This window comes from Varanus komodoensis, unplaced genomic scaffold, assembly GCF_004798865.1.
Source record: "Varanus komodoensis strain SLA01 unplaced genomic scaffold, ASM479886v1 scaffold9, whole genome shotgun sequence".
NCBI classification, from domain to species: Eukaryota; Metazoa; Chordata; class Lepidosauria; order Squamata; family Varanidae; genus Varanus; species Varanus komodoensis.
Genome location: NW_025336598.1, coordinates 297,829 through 315,879, shown reverse-complemented (window position 1 = coordinate 315,879; position 18,051 = coordinate 297,829). Strand labels below are relative to the sequence as shown.

Genomic DNA, 18,051 nt, shown 5'->3' with positions numbered 1-18,051 from the left:
CCAAGAACAGAAAAGAAACTGAACACCAAACCCCATGTCTAAAAATATTATCTCTACATCTAGAATTTAAAGCTGTGAAATAACACCTTCACAAGCAGCACCTTCACAGGCAATCTTGTTTTAAAGTCAGATTAAACCAAACAATTTCGAAACCTTTCACAGATTTCCAAATAGTAAATCACTGAGGACTCCACAATCCATATTTGGACATTTTTTGTCTTAATTTGTAATTCATTCAAGTCTGTACTGATTGTATTAACGTTAGCTTTTTTGCTTCAAAGGTTCCTGCAAACATGCACAGCAAAGGGTTTTTAGAATGCACATGTACACAGAAATAGGCTCCACTAAATTCATTAGGACTTAATCCCAGTAAGTGACCAAGGGAGTGTAACTTGAATAGCTCATTTCTGAGGAGGGAAGTGCAAGGGCCAATCTGATTGAAATGGCCATTTGAATCTGATTAAGGCGAGAGGGGCTGCTATTTTGTTAACCATGAAATGCCTTATGATTAAGATATTCCCAGGATGGAGGTTCTAGAAGTGGAAAGCAGCCTCAGGCCACAGCCCTCATGAATTGCTCAGTTCAGGCTGTCACACTGTGCCTTTGGAAAGCGGGCATGAAAGAACAGCTTCAGCTTAACCTCAGAAGTTGCAGGAGAAGAAAAAAACAACCAACACCCTACTGCTGAAATAACCTTCCACATACTAGAGAGCAAGCCCTGTACGCTACCAAAAAAAGTCTTTCATACACATGCCTCCTTTCCTGGGAAAAACAAAAATCTGCTGCCAAGGAGCTAGAGGTTGTGCCAGATGCATCAGGGCTCCAGAGAACTTCCCTTACCGTCAAGGCTTGCGGGACCCTCCTCAGAACTGCTGGAGTGGAGGACACAGTTGTTGGTCTGATAGTGCTTTCCACGAACTCCAAGCATCTCCTCTGTAGCTGCTCAGCAGAGGTAAACTGCACCCTGTACTTGCTTTGGGCTGAGATATGGCAGAATTTAAGCCCTATCTCTGGGCAGCAGAAAGCGTACACACTCTGATGTCCACCCTCCCTTCGTATAAAAGACGGGCAAGTCCTGTGCCCCAGTTTCCCCAGGGCAAGGTGCCAATTTCCCCTTTCATCTCTACAGATTAGCTTCAGGGATTGTTGTTGACACCTTAACAAATTCAGTTGAAACAGCCGAAAGACACAAGTTAAGCGAGACCAGCACTGGGCAGGACAACGAATTCAAGCAGGTGAAACCCCACTTCCTTTGAGTAATTCAGAAAATAATGGAAATCATGTTACCAGGCCTGGTAAAGCAGAAGCTCAGTTTTGAGGCTCACTAACCTTCTTGCCACAAGTCTTAGGGCTTTAAAACCTCAACACCTAGAGAGGTTCAGGAGACTAATTTCTAGTTGCAATCAAGCCCTGGCTGAGGAGTGGAAACTTTCCAAAGAAAAAATTGTCCATTCAGAAACGGAAGGAAGTCCATTCCACTTCTCAGCCTCTTGCCGTGTAATGGGCGCCGTGTGATGAACTCCTGCTTCTTCTCGCAGGACCTAGCAAAGTGTTATTTTTTACTTACCCAAAAGACGAAGTTGAAGACGAAAAGCAGGTATTTGATGCACTTGGTGCCTCCCTTGACAGGCATCTTTGAAGTCGAGAGAAACTTCACTGTGCAGAACCCCGGGCGAGGCGGCAGCTTCTTCACTCAGCAAGGCGAGACAAGTTTTACCAGTCCGCACTCGAAGAGATTTTCGCGTCGTGCCACTCCTTAGTTTGGCTCTTCCTGGTGCAGCTCGCTTTCCTTCCAGCAGCCCAGCCCACTTATCTTTTCTTCCCCTCCTACTTCTGCCCTCAAACCCCACCCAAACTCGACGGTCTCTCCTTTAGCCCGTCCTTGTCTTTCTCAAGATTTGTGCCCGTCTTGCCTACTTTTTCGGGTGAGTCTTTTATTCCTTCTCCGCAGAGCTGCCGACAACTTCCCTTGCAGTCGAATTGCATAGGTTTACTCGGAGGTAAACCAGTGTGTTCGGAGGAGCGCCTCTTTGCCTAGCAATTGTATCGTCTTCTGCCCTGCCCCAGGAATTTTTCCTGCGGACGCCTCCCGGCTGAACGACGTCCCGTTGAACTCGAAACTTCGCTGACCCTCCCAAACGTATTATTTCTTGCAAAACTTATTTAGCATTATTACTCCTATTATTTTATAGCTCCGAGGATTTTATAAAATTTCACAAGCTAACGAGATTAATCTTCTACGCTTTTAATGGGCAGTTCAACCTAAGGAAAGCAAAAAAGTGCTAGGCGAAGTTTCACCTTGACCGGTCTTAAAACTCACTGTTTGGATAACCTCTTAAATTCCTCCCATCCTCCTGCGGAAGTGCTGCTCCTGCGCTTTTTAACGGCCGTCCCAAATTTAACTGATGAGGGTTGCTTTGTGCTTGGCTTAGTCCTGCTATCTTTGATAAATACCAGTGTTTTAATCCGGGAATATACTTGAAGGATAAAGAGAGTCATGAATACTATTCTGGGAAAATTGGGGCGGGGAGTTCTTTTTATGAGAGACACGTCCAAAACAAAGCAAAGTTTTGGAGTGCAATTTTTCGGGCTAAGCTTGTTTGGAGGCAACTTGTTCTACTTTTCTGTATAGATCCATTTTCAACTTGCATTCACTGCGGACACATTGGAGAATAGGGGGGAAAACTCTGTTGATGAACTGCTATGCATGTATTAGACCTATAATACATTGCAGGTCCCCGGCTTATACCTCTGCTTCTAAGTCATTGTCACAGAAGATAGACCATGTGTAGACTAGAGTTCTGCACATTATTTGTGGAACCTTTGTTGTTGCTCCCTGCAATGCCCTGGGGATTTGAGCTTGTTCCTTGGCATATATGGTGATAGTTTGAGGAATATGCCAATTTTCCAGGCAAATATTCTGTGTGATGTTTGTTGGGACTTTGGTGGTCCACAGGGGTGCATTGTTAGGTGGGTGTCTAATGTGAGGCAAGTATTATCTCGGTCACTCACTCATTGCAGACTGGGGTTCCTACTAGGTCTTGTGCATGCCCTTTCATTTCTAAGTCATTGCTGCTTCTAGTTATGGATGAGAGCTGTGCACTGAAATTCTGTACAGGATTTGTTGAGCTAAAGGACACTGTTTTAGGATATGTCTCTTATTAGGGCAGGGTTGGGGTTAGGGTGGTACAGGAAGTGAGTTGGTATCAGTCAGTGAGAAATGGGTTCTAAATTTTCAACTGCATGATAAGGGATTTAGGATTGGGTTTATCTAGATTCCTACTGATATGAGTGGTGATCCAGCAGCCAAGGAAGCATTTCGGTGTGATGTGATTGTTATCAGACTTCCTTTGGCATCATCAGGTTAAATGTGAATTTAACATGAAATCAAACTAGGTTGGTAGAAATGCTGGGAGACTGGGCCTACTGGAAGGAAGCGTTTTTCTTTCTGTCTGGGTGCTTTTGGGATTTTTAACCAATGTGGTCAGATTCAGCAGCTTGGTACATTCTTAGTGTTAAATGAATATGGCACTTTAAATGTTTTATTTCTGTACTGCCTAATCGCCAAAGATCTCAGGATGGCCAGGAGTGGCTAGAAAATCCTAACAACTTATAAGCTGTATCCATTTTACAATAGTAAAATGGATACAGTAAACATAAAAATGCAATAAAATCCAGTATAAAGATGTAAAATTTTAAAAAGTTTAAACTACTAAAACAATTTCAATAAAACCTGGAATAGATATCCCATACTGTTAGATGCCTGGGAGTAGATAACATTGTTAGCCTGGTACTAAAAAGATAATGCTGGTGCCAGATGAACATTAGTGGGGAGATCATTCCATAACTGGGAGGCTACTACTGAGAAGCCCTCCCAGCCCACCCCGGCATCCTTCTGGACCGCCTTTGGAAGTCCCAGTACAAGGGAGGCCTGAGATGCAGATTGCTCTGTCAGGTGTCCAAGTTCCAATCTATGTAGCGCTCCATAGGTTAAAACCAGCACCTTTAACTGGATTTGGAAGCATAAAGACAGCCAAAGCAAGTGGTCCAGAATTAGTCTTATATGTTTAGACCTCTCAGTCCTGGCTATTAACCTATTTGCTGCTGTCATGAAACTTTTCCCTTTCCAGAAGATCAAAACAAGGTTTTTGAAATGCAGTCCTTCATTTGAACTAAGATAAAGTTTTTGTGATTGGTGCACCATAACAAGGTTGTTCACAAGTAACATGGAATTAATATTTCCTCCATTTTAGTCTGGTCCATATGAAGATTGATACCAAACAGAAGATTCCCTTCATCCCTTCCTTTCCCAAAAGGCTTGATTCAGGGAGGTTCACACTCCTTGTGAGCCAGATGGCTGTAACTGGATATTACTTAAATGGGTCACTCATTTGACTTGACAAGGCTCGCTGCAGTAATAAATTCATACCCCTCCTTCTCAGACCCTCCCTGTTTAACAGTGTCTCCTCTGAACCTGAGTTGGACCAGTTCTCAGCAGCTGACAAATCTCTCTCATTGACTTTGACATTTCTGAGCCACATTCCAACTTCTCTCCTTCTCCATTGAGGTCACATTCTGTATCACAGCTTTTTAACAAGGAATGCTGTGTTTGTCAAAAATGGGTTCCATTTCTGCAGACACATTATATACTAGAGGTGTTCCACTGGGTTTTGTGATCCCAAGCTGATTCGGGCTTTCATAACAAGGATCTTGAATCGAGCTTAGAAGCATATAGGCAAGCCAATGCAAGCAAGCCAGAAAGGGAGTTATATGTTTGAGTTGTCTGATTCCAGTTTAATAGTCTGGTTACTGCATTTTGCACAAGTCACTGAAGTGTCCTCAAGGGTAGCCCTACATGGAACACATTACAGTAATCCAATTAGATATGACCAGAGCATAGTTTACTGAGGCTGGGCTGTCCCTGTCCAGACAGGTATAGTCAGGCTACCTGCTGAAACTGGTAGAGGGCATTCTGTGCTATTGAGGCCACCAGAGCCTCAAGTGACAAAATGATCAAGGAGTGTCCCCAAACTGTAAACTTGTTCCTTCATGGGGAGGGCAACCCCATCCAGAACAGGTGGAACATTTTCTAACTGGTCAGAGGAACCACCTATTTTCAGCCTCTCAGTCTTATCTGGGTTGAACATCAAGCTGTTGGGTCTCATCCACTCTAGACATGCACCAGTTTAACACATCCAAAGCTTCATCCATTAAGGATAAAAAGGAGAAACAGAACAGTGTGTCATCAGTGTTCTGATGGCAGTACACTCCAGAACTCTGCATGGCCCCACTCAGAAGATTCACAAAGATGTTAAATACCATGTGGGATAAGACTAACCCTTGAGGAACTCCGTGCTGGAAAATAACATGACCAGGCGATATTCTCCAAGCATCACCCTCCAGAACCAGCCATTGAAACAGCAATTGAAACATTATTTAAGGAGGTGTGCTTCCACTCTCTGTGAGCTTTGTGAAACAAATGAAACAGGCCATCTTCTCTGGGATTGTCTGCTGTATAGTACTGAATAGGGCCTTCTTGTTAAGGACCTCAGAGTTGGAGGATGAAGAATTTTCTCTAATTCAAGGCTCTTAGAAGTACAACCCTCAAAGCATTATGGAAATTTGTTAGAGTAAGTCATCTATGCCCACTTTGAGAATTCATTATGCCCCTGCCCCCACTTTTTCCTAGCATGTGCCAGTCATGGGGCCTTTTTGACCTTGGATTTGTTATTCCCTTGAGCACAGAGTGCATTCTTCTCTTCACTGGGTAGTCACAGAAACATAGAAACAGGGCGAGTCAGAAGGGGCCTCTCGGGCCATCTAGTCTGGCCTCTGGCACCAGCCGGCTCCGCTCACGACATGCCCACCATGTGCACGTCCAGCCTATCCTTGAACACCCGCACTGATGGGGCCTCAATGACCTCTTGTGGAAGCCCATTCCACACCCTCGGGGTCTTAACTGTCAGGAAGTGCTTCCTGGCATCTAAACGGAACCTTGGTTCCCTGACTTTGCTCCGTTGGAGCGTGTCCTGCCTTCCTCTGCAGGGGAGAACAGGTCTCTACTCATCTCCATGTGACATCCCCACACATACCTGTATGTCGCCAACATATCCCCTCTGAGTCTCCTCTTCTGGCTGAAGAGACCCAGTTCCCTCAGACTCACGTCATACCCCATCTCCTGAAAACCGGCCACCAACCTTGTGGCCCTACGCTGCACTGACTCTAACCTGGCTATATCCTTTCTGTAATGAGGGGCCCAAAACTGAGCACAATACTGCAGTTGCGGGCACACCAGAGTCATGTAGAGTGGTAGTAATACCTCTCTTGATCTAGAAGCCACACTTCTGGCTATGCAACCAAGGGTGGCATTTGCCCTCTTGACCACCGCATCACACTGCTGGCTCATGCATAGCCTGCAGTCAACCCCAAGGTCCCTTTCACAAGTGTTGCTCTCCAGCCACTTGTCACCTAACCTGTTCTTATGACAGCCATTCCTATGCCCCAAGTGCAAGACCTTGCACTTGTCCACATTGAACGCCATCCTGTTGTCTTCTGTCCACTTCCATAGTCTGTCCAGATCCTTTTCGATCTGGAGCACCTGCTCCTCAGTTGTGGCCACTGCTCCAGTTTTAGTGTCGTCTGTGAATTTGATCAGCAGACTGTTTACCCCTCGACTTCAAGGGGCTGACTAATCTGTGCCCCTAAGTCCCCCGCTTCATCTAATCTCCTATGTGGATATCCCCCATCCTGCTTTGGGGAGAAAACAGAGGCAAAATAATCATTTAGCATCTGTGCCTGTTCCTTCATATCAGTCACTGGATCTCCTTCCTTATTTAGTGGTCCCACCACTTGTCTCCCCTTCCTCTTCCTATTTACATGCTGAAAGAAGCCCTTGTTGTTGCTCTTGATATACCTGGCAAGTCTTAGTTCGTAATCAGCCTTAGCCTTGCGAAGAATCCTTCTGCAATGGGCCTCCTTCTCCCGGTATACCCTTTTGTCTATTTGCCCCAGTACCCATTTCCTATGGAGGTTCCTCTTTTGTCTCATCCCTCTAACCACCTCCTTTCTCATCCATGGCGGCACTCTCCTCCGCCTCCCCACCTTACTGACTAGAGGTATCATCAAGGCTTGCGCCTCCAAAACCTCCCTTTTGAGTGCCATCCACCTCTCTTCAACTCACTTACCTTCCAGTAACCTATCCCAGGAGACTTCCTCCTGTCTGGCCTTCAGTTGGCCCTCTTGAAGTCCCAGCTTCTAGTGCTCGACCTTCTGCACGTCTCCAGTCCCCTGATCTCAAAGCAAAGAATGGAGTGATCACTCGCATCCAGAGCTCCCCTAATCTGTACTTCATCTATCAGCTTCTCCCTATTGGTCAAGACCAAGTCAAGGATGTTTCCCCCTCTCATCACCTCTCGGACCCTCTGTGTGAAAAACCCTCCCTCTATAGCTTCTAGGAAGCAATGTGACCTGGCTGTCACCGCCTAGTGAGTCTCCCAAGTAATATCCGGGAGATTGAAATCTCCCATAATTATTGTGTCTCTCCCCCAGGATATCCTTAGAATCTGGTCTGTCAGGACATCATCCAGGGTCTCAAGGTGACCTGGAGGGCGATAACATACCCCCACTGTCAGGTCTCTTTCCCTGTCAAAACCCCTAAGTTTCACCCAGACTATCTCTACTGAATCCCCATCTGTGCTGCCTTCTATCTCACTGCATCCTGTCCCTTCCCTGATGTATAAAGCCATGCCCCCACCTCTCTTTCCCTTCCTGTCCTTTCTAAAAAGTTGATACCCTTCTATGTTTACATTCCAGACTTGCCTTTTCATCCCACCAAGTTTCTGTGATTCCCACCAGGTCATACCCTCCTATTCCCAGGAGAGCTTCAAGCTCTTCCTGCTTATTACCCATGCTCCTAGCATTGGTGTACATGCACCTCAACTCCTTCCGACTGCTTCCTTTCCTTGGAGTTCCCAGCCTCCTCCTTCCTCCCATCCTCCCTGATACCTGTCCCCTCCATGTTGGAGTCCTGGCAGTCCCTGCAATTCCTCTAAAACCCTGCTCCCAGAGCCCTGATCCTCTCCCCACAGAGAATCCTTGCACACCTGAGATAAAAGCAAATGAAAGTTTCCAGATTCAAGGGTGTGGTTTCCAGTCAGATTTGGATTTTGGTTGCTTTCATTGGTGTTGTGAGAGAAATTAAGTACCATCTTGCATGGAGATGGACAGCAGGTAAAGCTTCATCCCCTTTAAGTTTCTGCACTAAGCAGGTGGCTGGACCTGATGGCTTTCTGGTCCCTTCCAGTTCCACTATTCAATTATATTGTATGGGAAATTGTCACTGAAGACACAAGGTCAGGACAGTTGCTTACAAATCAGCATACATAGAAAAAGACTATGCTCACTTAGTAGATTTTAGTGGTTGATCACAGCCAGCCTTCTAGGACAAAGCAGTAGCTGAGACAAAGGCTTTCAGAAATTTTGCCTTAGATGAAATTCACACATTGCAAAGAAAGCTTTACAGTAACTACTGGCTGCTTTTAGGTATTATTACTGTAGAGTCTATAAGAGTCAAACTACTCTCATGCTGAATGCTTGAGATAGGGAATCTTTTGCTTTGCCTTAGAGAACTTGTGCTGTAATTTTGGGGTTGGCAGTATGGTGCGCATTCCTTCAGACAACTTTTTCAGAGCTCAGAAAGGTACTCCACCCTGTTCAATTACATATGAAAAACATACTTTTTAAAAAGCTGGCAGTTACTATCTTTATTTTCCATGAATGTCTTTGGACCACTCTTGGGGCTCATATAGTCTTAGGAAACAGATGGCAGAAAGCTGCAGGCTGATGTTTTTATCTTTACCACATATTGTTACAAAAAAAGGAAAGGGAAAAGGGACGGGACGGGATGGGGTGGAACGGGAAGGGAAGGGAAGGGATATGTGGGGGTGAGGGGGTCAAGGAAAGCAGGGGGAAGCCAGCAGAGCCCACTGGACACAGCCTGGTAGGGGACAGTGGGGAAGGGAGGGTTCTGTATGGATGGGGACTGCATACATCTGGGAGAGGGAGAGAAGGAACTTAGAGGTAACTTTGGAAGGATCTTGAAAAAGAAGAGTACGATTTTTTCTGCCCTTGCAGTTAGGAAAAGGAAAACAAAGGGATGACTCTGTGTATGCACGATGGGCACATAGGACACTTGTGTGTCTGTACACTCAGTCTTTAGAGCAGTCTTTGTGGCTGGACACATTTCCCATGGCAGCCATTTTGTGGTGGTGTCCAGGATTGTTTCTCATATTGCCATAGAATCATAGAATAGTAGAGTTGGAAATGGTCACAATGGCCATCGGGTCCAAACCCCTGCTGTTGCAGGACACCAGTTTACACCATCTCACTCAGATGGTGGTCCAGCTTTGCCTTGAAAGTCTCTAGTGTGGGAGAGCCCATGAAGCAAGTGCTTTTATATCCCACCCTTCACAATGTCTCAGAGTGGTGAAACAGCTTGAATCTATTTTGCAGTTTATGTTGTTTTGGATCTTTGCATGTGCACAGAGTATATAAGGAACCACTATTTATTACTTATTACTTGAAATGAGTCTGAATAAGGCCAAAGAGTATAGACTTCTGTTGTCCCATACAGCTCTTAGGAGGAGGTGAGAAGTTTTGGGTTTCAGGAAGTGCTTTGCTGATGCACTGTTTGTTAACTTGCACAACACTGTTTCCTCATATCTTGTATGAGTGTGTGAGTTGTGGGGGTGGGGGAATGAAACTACCCAAACATTCGCATTGGGAAACAATCAGGATTTCCTGGTTGGGGGTTCAAGCCAGAACTTAATATAAATGATGAGTAGTCCCTAAATACTGAACCTTACCCAGGGGTTGCACATGGGCATATGAAGGGAAGTCTGAAATTTAGAGGAACACAATCTCTTTGTTGATGTCTGTCCCCTGATCTTTCTCTCTCATTGCCACATTTCTCTTATTCCCTTCTTATTTCCAGTGTGGCGTCAGATGTAGCTTGTCAGAAGATTGTCAGAACATCATATTTTGGGTTCTCTTCTTGTCCTCTTTCCACTCATTCCTTTTCCATTTTGGAGAATTTTTCATTTATTCTGCTATATTTCATATTCATTAAGGAGACTGCAAGATGGAGGTGAGTATTGCTGGAGTACAGGCATTGGAAATTAGAGAACCATGATAAAGCCTTGTTTGTGAAGCATTTTTCAATGATGAATGTGTGGCAAGCTTTCTGCTGGGAGAAATAGAGTGTAAAAGCAAAGAGGAGATGGTGTCATGGTGAGGTATGGTGGTGTGGCTCAAATCTTCTTTTAGGGCACACAGCACAAAGGTTCAGTTTCTCAATCAGGCTGCTCATGCAGCTGTGCTTCAAATAAAGTGGGAACTGGTAAACAAGTTCAGCCTTGCGAAGTACAGGAAAGAAACTTTGGTAGTGGCAGTATTAATAAAATGAAAGGAATCCTCTGCATAGGGAAACATTCTTTGGAAGAGGGAAAGAGAATTTCCTTTAGCAATAGCAGTTAGCGCCCAAGGTTTGCCAGTTTTGGGCTAACTGAACATCAGGTGTGCTCCAGATAAAATCTATTCTCTATTCTCTAATTCTTGAACTGTGCCATGAGATAACTGCTGCTGTGATACTCACAATAAATTATTTAAATAACAAAAGACTTCCTCTAATCCCAAGTCTCCAGTCCCAGTAGAGGCTGTTGGCCTACATCTGTATGTGGTAGGCCAATAGACTTCTTCCAGTCAGTATCCATGAACAGCTAATTCTGTCGAAACTAAGCCGTACTGTTTCTGTTGATGTTCAAATGAGGTGTCCCCAGGGCTTTTTTTTTGTCATAGAACGTACCGGAACAGCGTTCTGGCACCTTTTTTTGGTAGATTTTTCCAACGGATTTAGTATTGCCCTGTTGGGCGTAGCAGGTCGGTGGCAAAAATCATTAAAATAGTGCATGCAGGCTGCTTGTGTGTCCGCGCTGATTGTGAGGGCGCTGCTTGGCTTGGGATTGGTTGTATGGTCGCGCACTGAGTGCTTACTGCTGGCGGTGACCATTATGTTTATGTGTGTGTAGTGACTGGCTACATGCAAAAGGTAAATAATTTATTTTTTAAAAAGTTGGTGAATTGAATTTTTTTTTTAATTTTTAGTGTAAAAGTGTGACCCCATATTTAAAAATGAAAAAAAAAAAACTAATTACTTCTCAACTACCAGTCCTGCTAATAAAAGATTATCCTAAAAAAACCCTAAATAAAAGATTAACAAGATGTGAGTTCCGGCACCTTTTTTTTTTTTTTTTTTACAAAAAAAGCACTGGGTGTCCCACTGCATTTCCACATGAACCAATGCCCTGTGCTTGCCTGCTTCAAAGCAGAAGGCATGCCTACATCATCAATTCATCTGGAAATGCCCCCTTTTACGGTATTCCTCCCTCTTTCACAAACGCAGATCAACAGAGCTGTTGGGCATTTTGGACTCTCCATGGGAGCCTTGCTATGGCATCCCCTCTTCAAAATGTACTACTAAACCACTGCTAAAGTGCTGTCAATAGGCACATGGGACTGAACAAGATCTTTTGCATTCATTCCAGAAGTTAACCTTTTCAGACCTAAGAGTGGAGTGTTCCTTCTGTTTTAATACTAACCAAAAACAAAACAAAACACCTTTGGTTAAACTACATGTTAAAGTGCACCTTTCTGTTTAAAGCTTCCAACTTAATTTCTTTTTCTTAGAAGAAGTGACTGCTCCCTCCCAATTCAGACTGAAAAGATCGGGTCATCAGACTCTTTCCCCTGCACTACAGTCCTGGTGCAGAGTTTCCTAAAGCTACTACTATTTATGCAAGGGAAAATCTTTACCCTCTAAGGCTGATAGCAACTCTGGATCACAGCCATACCATTCAGGGGAAAATATTGGATACTTCAAAGGCCCTAATTCAAATCTCTCTCTTCTCTGCAGCTGTTTTTGAAAAAGAAAATTATGTTGGGAATTCCACTGTGATATAGTTGTGACCAGTGGTTCTTTTGTCATAGAATGCACCGGAACAGAGTTCCAGCACCTTTTTTCAATGGATTTTGCAAGTTTTAAAAGTAACTTTTGAAAATTTGATGTTTGGTCCACGTGAATTTGAATCGCCCTGTCGAGCATAGCAGGTTGGCGGCAAAATCATTAAAACAGTGCATGCGGGCTGCTTGTGTGTTGAGTCCGATGCATGTGTACTTCATCTGCGCTGGTTGTGATGGCGCTGCTTGGCTTGTGGCGCTGCTCAGCTGGTGATTGCTTGTGTGGTTGCACGCTGAGTGCTTACCGTGGGCTGCGACTGTTATGTTTCGTTACACAACTGACGCATGTGGGTGTGTGTACAGTGATTGACTACGTGCAAAAGGTAAATAATTTATTTTATAAAAACATTGGTGAATTGAAAATCTTTTTTTAATTTTTAGTGTAGCCCCACTACACTAGTGTGACCCCAATTTTAAAAATGAAAAAAATTACTAATTACTTCTCAACCACCGGTCCTGCTAATAAAAAGGCCAGAATATTAACAGACACAATGACAGAACACATAGATACTAACAGCAGGGAAAGGAGTCAAGAAGATTTGTCGGATGAGAATTGGACAAAACTTTGGAATTTACTATGAACATTTGCCTTAAATACAATAAATTAAATTTCGGTTAAGAACTGAATATATATATATATATATATATATATATATATATATATATATATATATAAATAAAATAAAAGATTAACAAGATGTGAGTTCCGGCACCTTTTTTCTTACAAAAAAAGCACTGGTTGTGACTCTTAGAATTTAGACATTTGGGGAATTATTGTCTTATTTTCTCATAAGCAGGCTTTGGCTGAATGAAGCTAACGGATTAAGAACTCTTTCTGGTGGACTTTCTTGGTGAGTTCTGGTCATTTGCAAAGGTAATATTTAGTGCCCATTTTATGTTTTACTATGTAAAATTTTCTCTATGTACTTTTTATACTACAACCTTAGCTAGAGCCTGGTGCAAAATGTATACACTGAAAAGTAAATTCTGAGATCAGGAATTTGCTTTGAGTACCATGAGTGGATGGAGCTCATGCTTCTTTCATATAAAAATCCAGTGCTAGTTATCTTCCCATCTCTTATCATATCAACAGTACAATTTAGGGCAGGCAGGAGAGAGAGAGCCATCATATTGTTGCTATTGGTAAACAGCTGGGAGTCAGGAATTGTTGTTGATTGATTTCATTGCCTAGAATGCTACCAGGAGATACTGATCTTTCTGCTCCTTCTCTCTGCTCTCATTAGCAAGATGATCAAGAACAGATGAGCAACTCACAACACCCCTCACCCAAACTAGATCACCTTCTGACTGCTCTTATGTCAATAATTCAGGGTTTATATACCCTTAGTCTGGTTGTTGAGCATTCACTTGAACACACTGCGTAATATTTTTATATTGGTACAGAATATGGGTGCAAGACAGTGTTCTATTGATGCAAATGGCACGTACAACCCATATGGAAGTTCCTCCACTTCTAAGAGTGTGTCAAGCTTAGCTCAGATAGTGCCATATCTGTTTGTGATTCTGAACTCTCATGCTCAGCTCTCTTATGCAATTGATTATATAGTGCAGCAGTGAGACTTCTCAGTAGACATGTATGGGGTTTCACTGCAAATGTCTTTGTGTACTTCAACATATTATTACAGCATGGAGTAGGGGAGGACAGAAGGTTGACCTGCAGATGTTTGGACTCCCAAAGGTGTCTGGCCATTAGCCATGCTGCAGAAATCCCTGTAGTCCAAAATATCTAATATCTGGAGATCCACCTTCTGCCCACCACTGATATACAAAGTCACATAAGTTCACAAGCTTTATCGTGGATTGGCACTTCCAGGAAAAATTGCCTCACAGTTGATACTTTCCCATGTTTCTGTACTACTCAACTGTGTATAAAACCATAAGCTATTCAAATGTTATTCAAATAACAAGTTTCTATTTCAGGAATCTTCACATACACCGAGGACTATGGAGAGCCTCAGATTAAGGAGGATAATTCCACATGCTACAAATGTGACTGCTGGACCACTTTCTTCATCATATATGATAGAGAAATCTCCTGGGAACTGATGTGCCAGCACAACCTTTGCTAACAGGCTCCTGATCTTCTGCAATACTAGAACATATGACTGTTCTTGCTGTTAGTCCAGTTAGACCAGCTTGACTGTGTATCTGTTTAAAAAAAGGACTGGAGGTAATTGTCTTGGTTTGATTGCCCTACCATGTCACCAACGGTGCAATCAGATGCATAGTTATTCAAAACTAAATCCCAGTTTGTTCAGTGGTGCTTAGTCCTAAGTAAGCATGCACAGTTGCATGTGAGAAACGTTAACTTGAGCATGCCTATCCTGAATAGTGTTCAATGTAAGGCACCAGATTTAGCCATAGGGACTAGAAATCCACTAGTCTTATGACTACCCCGATACAGACATATCACCTTTTGCACCAAATGCCTATAGTCGGACATTATTTCTAAGAGAGTGAAGGTGAAAAGTTATTTGTGACTGTTACACTGTCTAAGAAATAGCTGAACCATCTGATCAGCATCATGTATAGCAAATTGAAATTCATTAAGAATAAACCATCAGATCTGGAACTCATTGTAATGACCCAACTTTCTAGAGTTGGGCATCTGGTAGAAATTTTCCCCACAAAATTTTAGCAAAGTTTCCTGTAACATGCCATAACAGGGATACCCTGAACTCACTCACAAATAGTATCACTCTGTCTAACCACACATTGGACTAGGCTGAAAAGTTTGTTTTTCATGGGACTTCTTCCACCCAACCAAGTTGATACATTTCATGGCCACAAGGAATACACCCAGCACAAATTAACTGGTACTCCAGCGCAGTTGAACATCTTTTTAGCATACTATTGAAAAAGTACCTTGACACACAAAAACTGTTTTTTTAACACTAGAGAAAGAAGAATTATGCACTGATGTCCCAAGATAAATCCATTCTCTGCTGTCAAACCCTATCATAAATCCTAAAGAACAGATAAGAATATAAGAAGATAAGGATGCCGCATTCCATATTGTCCTGGATCAATGTGATTTTGAAGTTGAAAAAAATATAAATGCTTAACATCTAACATGCAAAAGCTCATACTTGTCAACATTTGCAAGAGCTTTGCTGCAACACATATTCATGTAAAGCAAAGGAGTGGGTTCCTTAATAGCCCAACTGTACAAAGCTTTCTTAAAAACTTAAAATGTACCATTTTTATTTGCAGATGACCAAATGTCAAGGTAAGCACAATCCCCACACTTTGAAGAGTTGGGTAGAAGAGGTACAGCTTTTGTCATTCCTTTTCTAGAAGCTGTACCAACTGAAATTCCTTCTGCTACACAGACTTAAAGCTATAGTATTTAATGTTCTTTTTTGCATTGGGCACTTTACCCAGAGGATGAGACAGTCCTCGGGGGTTTTCAGTTAGTGCAGGAGCAAAGCACCATGCAACAGAAGTTAAACAGGTGAGACCTGCTTCGCCACACTGTTTACCAAAAATGACTGAGTTGCAGAAATTTGATGTATCTGATGAAGTATTCATTTTTAGCCCAGAAAAGCTTATGACACAATGAATTTCCTAGTTTTTAAGGTGCCACAAAACACCTTGTTGATGTTAGAATGATCTCGTATTTTTCTTCACATTCAAAGTAAAATTATTCCAGGACAGTGACATACAGGGGAGCATCCTTATGTAGGCTCATGCTTAAATTGTTTTATAGTAAACAGAATTTTTACAATCAAGTACAGCAACCAAAAATTAATCTTAGTTTTGTTGAGTGAAGCAGCCAGTAATGATTTTCAGCATAAGAAGGAGAAAGCCATTATCCCAGCTTAGGATCCCATGGTATACTGGGACTTGCAGGGCTGGTATTTTGCCAATTAACCAGTTAGTAATAAAGCAAATTAAGAACACTGGGGCCCAGGTAGTCTCCTTAATCCTTCCAGTTCATGGAAGAGGAAAAGACAGGGGCAACAAACAAAGAACCCACCCTCCATGTGAATTCTTGGGTACAATGGTGGTGTAGCCATGAGATTTGAATTCTGAAACTATGGGCTAAGCTTCCTGGAAGATGAACTACTGGCAAGTGATGGATTGCACTTTACAAAGAAAAGAAAGGATGTATTTGGTCACAGTATGATGAAGTTTATCAAGAGGGCTTTAAACTGAATCCTACAGTGGAGGGGGAAGTACTTCTGGGTGCAACCTCAACTGACAAAGGATCAAGTACTGCAACAGTGAAAGAAACTCCAGCTGAGCCTAACAATAGTCTGTCAAAAATGTAGGAAAGAAGCCAGGGAAGAATTCATGTGGCCTTGGATGTCTATACACCAATGCCCAAAGTATTGGAAACAAACAACATGAACTTGAACTCTTAGTGCATGAGGGCAAATATGATCTGATAGGCATAACTGAAATTTGGTGGGAGAACTCCCATGAATAGAATTCCAGAATTGCAAAATTTAACCTGTTCAAAAAGAGCAGAAGTAACAGAAAAGGAGACAGAGTTGCATTTCATGTTAAAGATACATATTGCTGCAAAGAAATACAGGAAGAAGAGACCAGTAATCCTATCAAGTGTATCTGGATTAATATAAATGGAAAAAAGAATAAAAGGAGCATAGTAGTTGGAGTCCACCCAAGTAAGGTGAAGATAACAATGAAACTTTCAAATAAAAATTGCCAGTATTTCATGAAGACATGATGTCATGATGGAGGACTTCAATTTCCCCGATATCTCGGGAGTCAAACTCTGCCAAACATGGCCCCTCTAGAAGATTCGTAACGTGTTACTGATAACCAGCTCCAACACAAAGTAGAAGTAGGAAAGAGAGGTACAGCTTTACTCGACCTGATTCTTATCAACAGGGAAGACATAGTGGACCAAGTAACAGCTATGGGAACTCTGGGGGAAAGTGACCATGCCTTACTTGAATTCTCAATAATAACGGAAGCTCAATTTAGCCAAACATGCACCCTGATTACTATGAATGGGTGTGAAAGATGGACAGGAAAGAAAACTGGCAGGAAGAAAATTGATGCATTCTAGACATGTTGCTGGACGAGAACTTTGTGAATAGCCTGGTCTGATAGAAAGACAAGCACATGTCTCCTAGATCAAATCAAGCCAGACCTTTCCCTGAAAGCAGAGATGATAAAACAGACTGTTGTGCTTCAGGTACATCATGACAACTCTCAGTGAAGAAGACAATCATGCTAGGTAAAGTTGAAGTTGGAAGAAGACCACCACTGGGATGCATCAGTTCCATAAAGGAAGCCACAGTCTTGAGTTTACAGGAGCTGAGCAGGTAATGACATTTTGGAGGGTGTTCATTCATAGCATTTGCATAAGTATTATTTATTTATTTATTATTTATTTATTTAGGAGACTTCTATGCTGCCCCATTCACCGAAGCCTCGGGGCGGCTCACAACCATAAATAAACTTCAAAATAGAATAATATAAATTAACGATATAAATTAAGTCGCCCTGGCCAAAGAATAAAATGAATAAATAATATTAACAATTAAAATAACATTTGAATAAAAAGGTCTTTGCCTGGTGCCGAAAAACAAATAACGACGGCGCCAGGCGGACCTCTATGGGGAGCGCATTCCATAGATTGGGCACTGCCGCAGAGAAAGCCCTCCTCCGATACTCACCCTCCTAATTTCCTTCACGGAGGGTTCCCAGAGAAGGGCCTCTCCCGTAGATCTCAAGGGATGGGCGGGCATATATGGGATGGCATGTTAGCATGTAACAACAATTGCATTTATACTGCATTTATACTGCCTTATTTTGAGTTCAAGGCATCATATAATGTTTTCAAATGAGAAAGGTGTAAAACAAAAAAGTCAAGTATGTTAAAAATGGTAAAGCAATATGACATTGTTGGAGGTGCAAGCCTTGACGATACCTCTAGTTAGTAAGGTGGGGAGGTGGAGGAGAGCACCGCCATGGATGCGAAAG

At 42.7% G+C, this 18,051-nt stretch overlaps 1 protein-coding gene and 1 long non-coding RNA gene across 4 annotated transcripts in view; one reads left to right on the top strand and one right to left on the bottom strand.

Annotated features, from left to right (window-relative positions):
* The window catches only part of CD9 (CD9 molecule), a 37,277-nt gene extending 35,489 nt beyond the window's left edge, over positions 1 to 1,788 (bottom strand). The window contains exon 1 of the mRNA XM_044417920.1: positions 1,568 to 1,788. Coding sequence (XP_044273855.1) covers positions 1,568 to 1,633 — 66 coding nt within the window. The 5' untranslated portion in view covers positions 1,634 to 1,788. The remainder of the gene's footprint in view (positions 1 to 1,567) is intronic.
* A 13-nt stretch (positions 1,789 to 1,801) lies between these two features.
* Positions 1,802 to 14,669, top strand: LOC123016991. Of its 3 annotated transcripts, XR_006413519.1 has the most exons (4): positions 1,802 to 1,925; positions 9,992 to 10,144; positions 12,870 to 12,946; positions 14,014 to 14,669. It is a non-coding gene; the product is annotated as an uncharacterized LOC123016991 (long non-coding RNA). The 3 variants fall into 3 exon arrangements; XR_006413518.1 differs by lacking the exon at positions 1,802 to 1,925 and having other exon boundaries at positions 9,967 to 10,144; XR_006413520.1 differs by lacking the exon at positions 1,802 to 1,925 and having other exon boundaries at positions 9,967 to 10,144; positions 12,867 to 12,946.
* The last annotated feature ends 3,382 nt before the right edge of the window (positions 14,670 to 18,051 follow it).